A 13,208-nucleotide genomic window follows, 5' to 3' on the forward strand; every position below is an offset into this window, starting at 1 on the left:
CTCTCAATTTTTGGTAGAATCCAGCTGTGAAGCCGTCTGGTCCTGGGCTTCTGTTTGCTGGAAGATTACTGATTACCCTTTCAATTTCCGTGCTTGTGATGGGTTTGTTAGGATTTTGTTTTTCTCCCTCGTTCAGTTTTCAGAAGCTGTACTTTTCTAAGAATTTGCCCACTTCTTCCAAGTTGTCCATTTTATTGGCATATAGGGGTTGATAGTAGTCTCTTATGATCCTTTGTATTTCTGTGTTGTCTGTTGAGAACTCTCCATTTTCATTTCTAATTTTGTTGATTTGATTCTTCTCCCTTTGTTTCTTGATGAGTCCGGCTAATGGTTTGTCAATTTTATATATCTTCTCAAAGAACCAGCTTTTAGCTTTGTTGATTTTTGCTCCGGTCTCATTTGTTGCTTTTACATTTATTTCTGCTCTATTATATGATTTCTTTCCTTCTACTAAGCCTGGGGTTCTTGAATTCTTCCTTCTCTAGTTGCTTTAGGTGTAGAGTTAGGTTATTTGTTTGACTTGGTTCTTCTTTCTTGAGATAAGCCGCTTTTGCTATGAACCTTCGCCTTTGCACTCATTCTACAGCGTCCCATAGGTTTTGGGTTGTTGCGTTTTCATTTTCATTTGTTTCTATGCATATTTTGATATCTTTTTGGATTTCCTCTGCGATTTGTTGCTTATTTAGCAGCGTGGTGTTCAGCCTTCATATGTTTGAATTTTAAATAGTGTTTCTCTTGCAGTTGACATCTAGTCTCAGTGTACTGTGGTCAGAAAATATGCTTGGAATGATTTCAAGGTTTTTTGAATCTACCAAAGCTGGACTTATGGCCGAGGATGTGATCTGTCCTGGAGAAGTTTCCATACGTACTTGAGTAAAAGGTGAAACCCATTGTTTTGTGGTGAAATGTCGTATCGATATCAATTATGTCTAACTGGTCCATAGTATCATTTAAGGTTTGTATTTCCTTGTTAATTTTCTGTTTACTTGATCTATCCATAGGTGTGAGTGGGGTAGTAAAGTCTTCCACTATGACTGTGTTATCATTAATTTCCCTTTCATGCTTGTTAGCCTTTGCCTTACATATTGTGGTTCTCCTATGTTGGGTGCGTATGTATTTACAATCGTTATATCTTCTTCTCGGATTGATGTTTTGATCATTATGTAGTGTCCCTCTTTGTGTCTTTTCACAGGCTTTATTTTAAAGTCTATTTTGTCTGATATGTGTATTGCTACTCCTGCTTTCTTCTGGTCTCGACTTGCTTGGAATACCTTTTTTCCAGCCCTTCACTTTCAGTCTGTATGTGCCCCTTGTTTGGAGGTGGGTCTGTTGTAGACAACATAAACAGTGGTCTTGTTTGTGTATCCTTTCAGCTAGTCTTTGCCTTTTGGTTGGGGCACTCGACCCATTTACATTTAAGGTAACTGTTGATAAGTATGATCCTGTTGCCATTTGATTTGCTGTTTGGGATTCGAGTTTATACAACCTTTCTGTGTTTCCTGCCTAGAGAAGATCCTTTAGGATTTGTTGAAGAGTGAAAAGAAGAGTTGGGAATAGATGTCTCTACAGTATCTTCATTAGTCCGAGGTAATAAGAAGAAGCATGTTAAAGCAAGGGGTAATGTGGATGATCAAAACTCTGACTTTCATCCTGAAACTTGAGGACAGAGTGTATTTTCAGCCTGCACAAGTTTAAATGTGCCATTCATACGAAAGCCTTCTACCATCCAGATAGCTGCTGAAACAAGTGCCCCAACTTGAAATGATTTCTCTTCTCCATCGTAAATATCAGTTAGACCACAGGAGCATACTGTGATACATCAATCTGCAGCTGCTTTAGGTGTTGTTGTTGTTGTTTTAATTGAAGAGAAATTGCTTTACAGAATTTTGCTGTATTCTGTCAGAATTCAAAATAAATCAACCATAGAGGCACATATATCCCCTCCCTCTGGGAGTACCCTCCCATCTCCCTCCCCATCCCACAATCTAGCTTGAGCATTTGTCATGGGATTTCACATAGCAGCTGCACTAAATCAAATGGCTCTAGTGAAAATTTTGCAGCTATGTCTACTTCTGTTTCTCCGTACCGCAACTTATGTCCATTACAGAACAGTTAGTTTGGACCGAGGGTGGAGCCTTCTACCTTTCCAGGTTGGTATGGTAACATGTCAGCCCATGACCGTCCTTTTCCTAAACTACAACAGTCAGGCAATTTAGTTTTCCCAGTGCCAAAGATCCCTGATACATCTGCTGCTTCTCTTTCAAGATGCACTCATCAACCATCTTCATTATTTGAAAACTGTCCTAATACAACTGATGTACCAAATGGGTGTTGGATTATGGAGGATACCAAAGTGTAAAATTAATGTTGGGAGATGTCAACAAATTCCTACAATTCTCTTATTTGAAGAAAAAAGTTACATATTCATCTTCATAGGGCCAATTTCTATTTTGGAATAATTAAGAGTAAAATGAGTCTTTCTTTCCGTGCCTGACTATTTTACTCTGCATAATATAAACACTTCTGTGCAAGGTCATAAAATAAACACTACACTTGCTTTCACTGAAACCCACAGTCAGTTGATTGACTTCATTGCATAGAAGTGAGCAGACCCATGTTTGGTTTGGTAACAGTCCTGAATGTTAAGAATATGTGTATAGAAGGGTGATCAATCACTTTTATTTCAGGAACCAAGTAGACTTATTGATGTGATTTTTCTGTGTAAAAATTCTTTAGCAATGACATTTTGCAGGTTTCATGTTTTTGGTTACTGTTTATGCAAGCAGCCTTTATTTTAAGTTGATGTAGAAGTAAACACTGGTTGAACATTGCCCTTCAATTGCTAGAAGACCAGTGACTTTATGATGTCAGCGCTACTCTTCAATTGCTAGGAGACCAGTGACTTTGTGATGTCACAGCTTTTTGACTTTGAGAACCATGCTGATGGTCTTGAGAGTTTATCTCTGTACGCCAGCCAAGCAGCATTTGAAGTTGGAGTGTGTAAAGTCAGACAAATGAGAAAAGTATCTGAAGAAAGATCTCTCTGAGATGGCACACATTCCTTCAGAAATTCAAGATGTGCTTCGTAACGATGTATCAAGTGGTTCCAAAACCTCCATTGGATCGTCTTCGTGTGATTACACACTTACTGGGGACTCAGTTTTGAGATCTATGATTGAAGAATATGCTTTCCAGGCTTTGTCTAAGGAAGCTGGGATAAAAAGGCCACCCTACACATTTTCTGTCTCTGAAAGAAATGAGTGGAATGATTTTCTTTCCCTCACTTTTCCACAAAAACTCTGGACTATAGTTGAAAGTGATCAGTTTGAATCTATTTGGTGGGATGAGAGTGGCACTTCTATAGTGATCAACGAAGAACTCTTCAAGAAAGAAGTCTTGGAAAGAAAGGCCCCTTTCAGAATATTTGAAACTGATAGTATGAAAAGTTTAGTTAGCCAGCTTAAACTTTATGGGTTTAGTAAAAAGCGACAAACTTTTCAAAGATCTGCTTCACTCCCTGACTTTCTGGAAGAAGAAAACAATGTCTCTGTTTTGAGCAAGGTAATCCAAAATTTCCACTTACTGTCAATATGTAAGATTAAATCATGTGACTTAGAAAGCATGTTCACATATGTAGCAAAAACCGAATTTAAAATTGAGATAGCAAACTGTTGAACACGTTTTATTTTTTGAAGTTGAGAACAGCTGGAGGTTAAAATATTTGATACTTAATACACTCTCCTAGCAACTTGAAATCAGATACATGTCCTCAAGCTACTTTAAGTGGTATTTACTGTATATATACAACATATTTTTTAGTTGAGGAGCATACTTGTTTCTAACATGTAAGGTGTTAAAACTACTAATGGAGGTGTTGTCTTTGATTCTATTTAATTGGCATCATTAAAGGAATACATTTTTATAGTTTAACTTTGCTTGTCAGTTTTACCTTCGTTTATAAAAAACTAAATAATTGTATCCTTTGATTTTAGTTACAGATCTACCATAATCCAAATTTCAAAAGAGGCTATCCCCAACTTTTAGGAAGAATGAAAAGAAGAGTTGGGATTAGCAATGTGTTTCCGAAATCTTCACTAGTTCCAGATTACGAGAAGAAGCATGTTAAAGCAAGGGTCAACATAGATGATCGTAACTCTGGTTTTCATGCTCAAACTAGTGGAGAGAGTCCATTTTCAGCTTCCACCAGTTTAAGTGTGCCTTTCCCACAAAAGACTTATACCAGCCAGATAGTCCCTAAAACAAGCGCCCTACTTCCGCGTGACTTTCCTTCCCCATCAATATCAGTTAGACAAAGAGAACAGAACGTGGTAGATCAACCTGCTGTTTTAAACCAGTTGAGCATTTTTAATTGGCACTTCCATAGCACCTACACTCAAGCAAATGGCCATGTTGAGGACTTTGCTACTACTGCTACATCTACTTCTCAGAACCACATCGTATCTCCATTATGGAGCAGTTCTTTTGGACTGATGGTGGAGCCTTCTACATTTCCAGACAGGTATAGCGATATGTCAGCCCATGACAGTCCTCTTCCTAACCAGCAACAGAGAGGCAACTCAAGGTCCCCAGTGCCAACGATCGCTTATACACTCACCTCCTCTCTTTCAAGTCAATTCATCAACGATATTCCTTATGTGAAAACCATGCTAATTAAAACTGACCTATCAAATAAGTATCAGCTTATGGAACCTAATGAAGATTAAAATTTACGTTGGGAGATGTCAACAAATACCCACAATTCTTGTATTTGAACAATAAAGTTACACGTTCCTCTGCACAGTTTTGTTTTCTATTTTGAAGCAATGAAGAGTAAATTAAGGCTTTATTTCAATGTCTGGCTATTTCTCTGCACTCTTTTATAAACTCTTCAGTTCAAGAAAACATCCGTTAGGCATCCTAGGTAAATGGCACCTAGCCTATTGTTTCTAAGCAAGAAAATGAGAACAAAGGGAAAAGAGGTAATGGATGGAAAGTGATTTGGGAAATCATCCCTGCTGAAATGAATGGGTGTCTAAATGAGGATGGTACGGGTGAAGGAACACATACAAATAAAATCAAAACAAGTGCACCTACACAGTACGAACCTTAGTGCATTCACAGTTACATGATATTCTATTATGTATCGGTAGAGTCTTAAGATAGAGAAGGAAATGGTGCCCCGCTCCAGTATTCTTGCCTGGAGAATCCCGTGGAAAGGGGCTCCTGGTGGGCTGCTGTCCATAGGGTCGCACAGAGTTGCACACAACTGAAGTGACTTAGCAGCAGCAGAGTCTTAAGACATTAGACAGGAGATTGTCTTCATTCTAGAAATTCATTTCATACTTGAAAATATAAATATTGTAGCATGTCCAAAATTAGGAGAACCGTTATACCATCACTGTGATACCAACGATTACAGGACATAATCAGTGACTGGACCATGGCCAGCACAAGATAGGTATTTTACAAGTGGTACTGTATAGGGTCATTTTAGCTCTGCTCTCCTTAAGGCGTACCTTTATTTCCTGCCACCATGATTCCACCCTATATTTCCTAATGCATATTTAGATTTTGCTTATCTGTTCCCTCAGAGACAAAATAAATTCCTCTGGTGATTGCAGCACCTCAGGATGGTTAACAAGTTCTTTGAAGACATGATATTTGTTTTCCGTAGTAGTTTCAGTACCATTCTCTTACACCGTGCTTCTGGAGCTACAATCACACACACTGCTTTCAGATGTGCTAAGCCCCTTCTCACAACTTTGCCTCAACTCTTTCTTGGGGTTGGAAGGAACCTCTGTTCGCCCTCCTACCAAGGTGAGCACGGATATCAGGTCTTCAATGTGTTTGGGGTCTACCCTCTTTTCTTTGTGTATCTTTCACATCAGCTAAAACGTGTACTTACTGAATTATCAACAAGGAAATGTAATCACGAATCAAATGCTATATACATTACTCAACAACATCCTATAACCTGCACTATTATCATAATTGACCTTTCCTACTTACTGAGAATCTTTTCCCGGTTGATAAATATATATCTTATATGTTCATGAATGTCAAATGTGGGAATTCAAATTATAAAATGATTGCTGCTCTCATGAAGTTTACAGTCTATAACAACCCATACTAGTCATGTTGTTTCAGGCCCCAGTTCCCTAAAATTCAGTAGTAGTTATAGAGATATTTATGAAAAAAACAAACAAACAAAAAAGAATCATTCATTTTAATTCTCTAGAAAAGTCATGGAGTAAGGAGGGATCAAAATCAATGGCTGATCCTTCACATAGTTCACAATGAAAGAAGATGAGCAGAGTGTCTGCCAGTTGGACCCCCCAGACTGTCATGAACACTACCTAGAAATCTTGGCAATCTCCACTTTGTGGCCATTTCTTTAGACAGTAGTAGCAATATCAAGTCATGGCCCTGTTTTGGTGTGGTAACCCACATAGGACAACACCAAGTTAAGTTCACCGTTCTCATGTTTGGGGCTAATGCAGAGTGAAAGCTGTGGACTATTTGTGTAGATAAGGGAGGTGTCCAAACAGCACACGCTTTTTCTTTCACTGAAAACTTTCATTAAATTTGGCTGAGAACACTATACTTTAGAGAGGTAAGCATTTTGCAGCAATTGTAAGAGTTATTGAAATCGGTGTCCTTAGTTATCCTTTCAAGCGCAAAGTCCAATGGTCTGGTTTTCGATTTCAGGCATCTTACTATGGAGCCAAATTTGCATGCTTTGAGAAATAGCACCTTAAAAGCAATCACATCTTCTATTTCATTGCCGTGTACTGATTATTCCTGCTCACTCCCTTTGATCTTCTTTTCCTGTTCTGCTTTGAGGGGCAGGTCCTTCTCAAAAAGAATAGGATTAATTCCCTTAGTGCTCTGTGGTAACTTGGAAAAGGCATGGATAAGGACATGCAATATATTATGTGGGAAAGCTACTGTTTTTGTTCCCTCCTGAAAACATAGTATTAAATTGTACCTCAATTGTCCTACCACGGGAAGCCTGGTTACATGATGCATTACCTTGGTGATCAATTCCCATATGGCTTTAACATATCAGTACCTTTAATTCTCAAAAGCTTATAGAGAAAGTATCTCAATACAGTAGGGAAATATTATACATGAGTTCAGTGTTCTTTCCCGTACTTATTTATTTTATAATTTGTGCCTAAAATAGTAAAAGTGAGAACAAAAATTCAAGTGAGTTAACGCAGTGAGTTAAACACAGAAGATTGAGACAAGAAGTAGAAAAATTGATGGGAGAAGATCAGAGGATGAAATTGGGTGCTTATAGTGGAACAAGCAAATGTGTAACTGCAGGGCCTAAATAGCTCAATATGACTTCACTATTGTTACCCTACAAATTATTTTCATTTTAGCAAATCACAGAATAGTCTTACATGCAAAGTACTTTAAGATCCCATGGAATGCACAACAAAGGTATATCTTTTAAAGCATTCTGATTTAAAATGTCGCTAGAGACATATCATTCAAGTAGAAAATGATTTCCAAAATTAAGCCTAGAGACAAGTATCAGAGAAACTTTGGGAAGTTCATAGGTGTCCTCCAGTGAGTCCTTGGGTTTTCTTTTCTTTTTGTAATTGTGTTTAAGCATACAAGATCGTGACTGTGCTTGTGTGTGTGTGCATCAGATTAAGAATGTGAGTGTATGTCTGGGCTCTCTTTTGGACTTTTATGTTAGAAATTTCAGCTGAAGAAATAGTTCATTCAAAAATACAGCCAGGCACAAATTAAACTGCCCATTCAAAACTCTTCTTTCTCTTTTCAAAGTGCAAGACAAATGGATGCGTCAAAGGTTGAAAGCATTTCAATAATAACCAAGCTCCTCCGCCCAAACATAGTTAAAAACTATGGTACTCTCCCAATCAACCCAGCAAAAGATGCGTGGGACCTTAGGTATCTATGATGTCTGGCAATAACAAAACACCCACCCTCTAATACGGCAGTACTCAAGAAGGCCATGTAGAGGCCTGGAGTTTCAACCAGGCCTTCCTGTAATAGGATACGACCTTCCTATAGGAGGCTGCACACTCACCAGTAATGAACACTCTTAGGCATCAAATGAAACTAAGGACGAAACCTGGAATTCTCTTCCCACATGGTGGAAGTCCCCTTCCCCCTTCCCAAGTGGGTGTGATAGACAGTTAAAATGAAAGGAAGTTATAACATGGCTCACATTCTTCTTACATAATACCTGAAATGTCCAAGCCCCACCACACTACTAAGCAGCTGACTATACAGGTCTTCTGGTCTCAAATCTGTGTGACAATCATCACATAAGAATTTTATGAATATTTGAGATGCATTGATAGTGCGGATCTGTAAAGCTAAATGTCTTTGAGATCTGACTCAAATAGGAAAACTGTGTACTCCCTGTCTTCAGTTTTATGGGGATTTCACATGCATTCACACACTTCCACAATGCTCAACCTTCATCTGAAGACAAAAACTGTGACATTAAGAGAAGAGGAATGGTCTATTCACAGAGAAGGCCAGCGGTAAAGTCAAAATGGATGCAGTTTCCTGCCTACATCCCTGCTCAGTAATGTAACCGCTTGTAAGCATTCCTAAGGGCGACTAGGATACACAAGTCAAAGATGCTTCTCCCAGGATTACAGAGTTGGATTGAGAACTGTAAGTTTGTTTACCTCTCATCCCATTCTTAAGATCACAAACCATAACTGTTAACCCATCAGAAGATGGGCAGCTCTAGCACATATTTAGAGACAATGCCTGCTTCTGCCTAAGACCAAGGTTGTAGATCCAAGTGGCATATAGGGTATGGTTTCCATCTCAGGATACCACATGACTCCCCAGGGATTCTCCTTCTCTGGAAAGCTCTCAAGAGATGTTGTGAGAAGAATACTTTGAGGGTGGAAAACAAGGAAACCGACAAGAGTTGTGTTCTTTCTAATTGTCCTCAGTCTCACTTTTCATCCCATGTATAATGACAAAGTCTCCCAAGCACTGCCAATACCAATTTGTTGATGTTCTTCAGCCACTCAGTCTTGTCTGACTCTTTGTGACTCCATGTACAGCAAGAACCCTGGGTTCCCCTGCCTTTCAAATCACCAGTTTACTCAAACCCATGACTTTTGAGTCAGTGATGCTTTGCAGCCATCTCACCCTCTGGCATTCCCTTCTCGTCCTTCCCTCAATCTTTCCCAGCATCAGTTTCTTCCCAGTGATTTCACTCTAGGCCCTAGATGGTCAATATATTGGCTCTTCATGGTCAGCGTCAGAACTTCCGTGAATAGTCTGAGTTGAACTCCTTCATGCTTGGCTAGTTTGAACTCCATGCTCGCAACGGAACTCTCACACATCTTCTCCAGACCCACTACTGCAAAGCATCGATATTTTGGCACTCAGTTCCTGGGGTCCTGCTCATTCCGCCATACGTTACTCCTGAAAATCAACTTTACCCATTCGGATCTTTTTCAGTAATCACTCAGCTTATTAACATGGTGTCTAGACTGGTCGTAGCTTTTCATCCAAGTGGCAAGTGCCTTTTCGTTTCGTGGCTGAAGTCACTCCCCGCAGTGATATCAGAGGTCAAGAAAGTGAAACCTGTCACTGAGTCAATTGTATCCTATTGCTAGATCTCAAAATGTTTGGACCACATTCCATGGTCTTATTTTTAGTGTTCGTTGGTTTGTGTTTAGATTGAGTTTTGTTGTTTTTTTTTTTATAAATTTATTTATTTTACTTGGGGGCTAATTACTTTACAATATTGTAATAGTTTTTGCCATACATTGACATGAATCAGCCATGGGTTTATATGTGTTCCCCTTCCTGGACCCCCCACCCACCTCCCTCCCCATCCCATCCTTCTGGATCATCCCATTGCCCCGGCCCTGAGCCCTTGTCACATGCATCGAACATGGAATGGTGCTCTGTTTCACATATGACAATACACATGTCTCAATGCCATTCTCCCAGAACGTCCCACCCTCACCTTCTCCCTCAGAGTCCATAAAATTGTTCTATGCATCTGTGTTTCTTATTCTGTCTCGCATATAGGGTTATCGTTACCATCTTTCAAATTCCATATAAGATTGAGTTTTAATCCAGCTTTTCCTGTCACCTCATCAGAAGGCTCTTTAGTCCCTAGTGTTTTTCAGCCATTTGTGTGTTGTCATCTTATAACTAAGGTTATTCACACTTCTCACAGTAATTCTGTTTCCAGCTTCAAATTCTTTCAGCAAGTTACTGTCCATGGTATACTCTGCACAGAAGTCAAATAAGCTGGGTGACAATATAGAGCCTTGATGTATTTCCTTCCCTATTTTGTACCAGTCCGTTGTTCCTTCTCCAGTTCCAACTGTTGTTTCTTGACCTGCGTGCACCTTTCCCAGGAAACAGGTATGGTGGCCTTATATTCTTATCTCTTTAAGAATTTTCCACAGTTTGTTGTGACCCACACAGTCTAAGGGCTTCCCCTGTGATTCAGATGGTAAAGCGTCTGCCTGAAATGGGGGAGGCCCAAGTTCGATCGCCGGGTCTGGAAGATCCCCTGGAGAAAGAAATGGTAGGTTACAGTCCATGGGGTCGCAAAGAGTCAGACACAAATGAATGACCTCACTTTCACATGCAGTCTAAGCCATTAACAGAGACAATAAAGGAGACGTAAATGACTTTATGAAACACCCTTGCTTTTTCTCTGATCCAGACTCCAATTAAGGTTTACCTATTAAGATTAAATGACTAACTACACCTGCCTGCTCGCTCTCTCTCTGTTTCAAGTTGTTGCTGCTACTGCTGCTAAGTCGCTTCAGTCGTGTCCGACCCTGTGCGACCCCAGAGACGGCAGCGTACCGGGCTCCTCCGTCCCTGGGATTCTGCAGGCAAGAACACTGGAGTGGGTTGCCATTTCCTGCTCCAATACATTTAAGTGAAAATCAAAAGTGAAGTCACCCAGTTGTGTCCGACTCTTCACGACCCCATGGACTGAAGCCTACCAGGCTCCTACGCCCATGGGATTTTCCAGGCAAGAGTACTGGAGTGAGATGCCATTGCCTTCTCCATTTTTCAAGCTATCATCTACCAACTGTTACATTCCTGGGCACTTGCCATCTTCTTGTGGGCTCTCCTGGTGGCTCAGTTGGCAAAGCAACTGCCTGCAATCTGGAGACCTGGGTTCACTCCCTGGGTCGCGAAGATCTCCTGCAGAAGGAAATGGGAACCCACACCAGTACGCTTGCCTGGAAAGTTAGTATTAAATTATGACCATGCCCATCTCTGACCTTTGACACCCACTTGAAACAGTTAAGTTTCCAGAGCAGAAAAAGGAATCTGTGCTCCGGGAAAATGTCGGGACAATTTGACAAATAGCTAGATATTTTCAGGAACGGACTTTTTGAGCCCAATATCTGTATCATCTTTTATCTGCAAAGGAACTATGTTTCCTCAAACTGATGACAATTCCTCATTAGCAGAAATTTCAGGAAAAATAACTCGGCTTATCTGCATGTTCGAAGTCAATGTTGTACCAGTTATGTGTGTATGCATGAAAGCTCCCATTAAACAGATAAATTCACATCAACTAAAGTTTGTTGCCTTACTGGCATGCATAAATGAATTACAGAGCCTGCCTAGAAAGAAAAGCAGAAGTTCTGATTGGGCAGATAATAAGAAGACGTTGAGAGCAACTCTCTTCATGGGGGCATCACAAATAATACTTCTATAAAGGCAACAGTTCCCCGAGCACATCCAATGAATATTAGCAGACGACCTTGCTCAACTATATGGGAACAAGACATAACTGGGAAGAATGGAAGGAAGATGGGAGAAGGAGGATGAGAGGAATAGAACCAAACCTGTGTCTTGTGGTGGGAGATGGAGAAGCAGGGGATAGATTGAGGATTCAGGTAAGTCACCTCAGTAAACTTAAATTACTTTTGACTGAAAGGAAGCAAGGTGAAGAAGCTGATGAAATATAGCTTGTCTAGAGTGAGAATCAAACAGAGAATGTGTGGTGTGGTCCTACATGTCCCAAACTGCCATGCAGGTCAACCAGTGTTCATAGGGCCTGGAAGATGAAACGTGGGGTTAGAAAGCCAACCTGGGAGTGAACTGCGTTTGACTACGTAGAGATGGAGTGATGGTTCTGGGATGTCAAAGTGCATAGGAAGGAATGCTTTTTGAAAAATCCCAAACTGACAGAGAAGCGGGACCTTAGGGTTCAGTCACACAGAGGAGGTAACACCATTGAATCCTCCCCCTCCCCACCCCCACCCTTTCCCACAAGCTGAGACCTACTATCAGGCAATAGAAAACAACTAGCTAGAACTAACACTCATGCTTCTGCCACCACAGGCTAGAAAACGATCCCAGTAGGGCCATAAATTTTCTGCCTGTGGTTGCAGACTCTTTGTCTATGGCATACAAAAGGGACAATAGATTTCCAATGAATGCAAATATTCAGGCTCTGGCAGCACTAAAAGCAAATAGGAGTTATCCGAGATTAGAGTCTGACCTGTCCCTACTGAAGATCCAAAGTTATTTCTGCCCTCGTTTGGGCACGCTTTCTCAAGAGGTGGAGCTGTGCTGTGGCTCGTGTTCAGGACCAGAACACTGACAGCAGGGACCCTAATAACATTCATTATACTGACCATGTTTTGCTACGCTGTGTGGCTGGTTCACTCGTTTTCTCACTTGTAGGCTTTCTCATTGTTCTTGATTATTTACTGTTTTAAGGTTGTTTGCATCACATATTTATTTTTTTTATTTTTTAAATAAATTTATTTATTTTAGTTGGGGGCTAATTACTTTACAATATTGTAATAGTTTTTGCCATACATTGACATGAATCAGCCATGGGTTTACATGTGTTCCCCTTCCTGGACCCCCCACCCACCACCCTCCACATCCCATCCCTCTGGGTCATCCCATTGCCCTGGCCCTGAGCCATTGTCTCATGCATCGAACATGGAATGGTGTTCTGTTTCACATATGATAATATACATGTTTCAATGCTATTCTCCCAGAACGTCCCACACTCACCTTCTCCCTCAGAGTCCATAAAATTGTTCTATGCATCTGTGTCTCTTATTCTGTCTCGCATATAGGGTTATCGTTACCATCTTTCAAATTCCATATCATTTCACACCAGTCAGAATGGCTGCTATCCAAAAGTCTGCAAGCAATAAATGCTGGAGAGGGTGTGGAGAAAAGGGAAC

General features: G+C 40.4%; 1 protein-coding gene across 1 annotated transcript; it reads left to right on the forward strand.

Annotated features, from left to right (window-relative positions):
• Positions 1-2,917: 2,917 nt before the first annotated feature.
• LOC145537561 (heat shock transcription factor, Y-linked-like) lies at positions 2,918-4,798 on the forward strand. The gene is made up of 2 exons (XM_081568262.1): positions 2,918-3,561; positions 3,993-4,798. The coding sequence occupies exons 1-2, from the start codon at positions 3,049-3,051 to the stop codon at positions 4,722-4,724; spliced, it is 1,245 nt and encodes a 414-aa protein (XP_081424388.1). The 5' UTR covers positions 2,918-3,048; the 3' UTR covers positions 4,725-4,798.
• The last annotated feature ends 8,410 nt before the right edge of the window (positions 4,799-13,208 follow it).

The sequence above is a fragment of the Giraffa tippelskirchi genome, chromosome Y, assembly GCF_054371585.1.
Source record: "Giraffa tippelskirchi isolate mGirTip1 chromosome Y, T2T-mGirTip1v1.2.pri, whole genome shotgun sequence".
NCBI classification, from domain to species: Eukaryota; Metazoa; Chordata; class Mammalia; order Artiodactyla; family Giraffidae; genus Giraffa; species Giraffa tippelskirchi.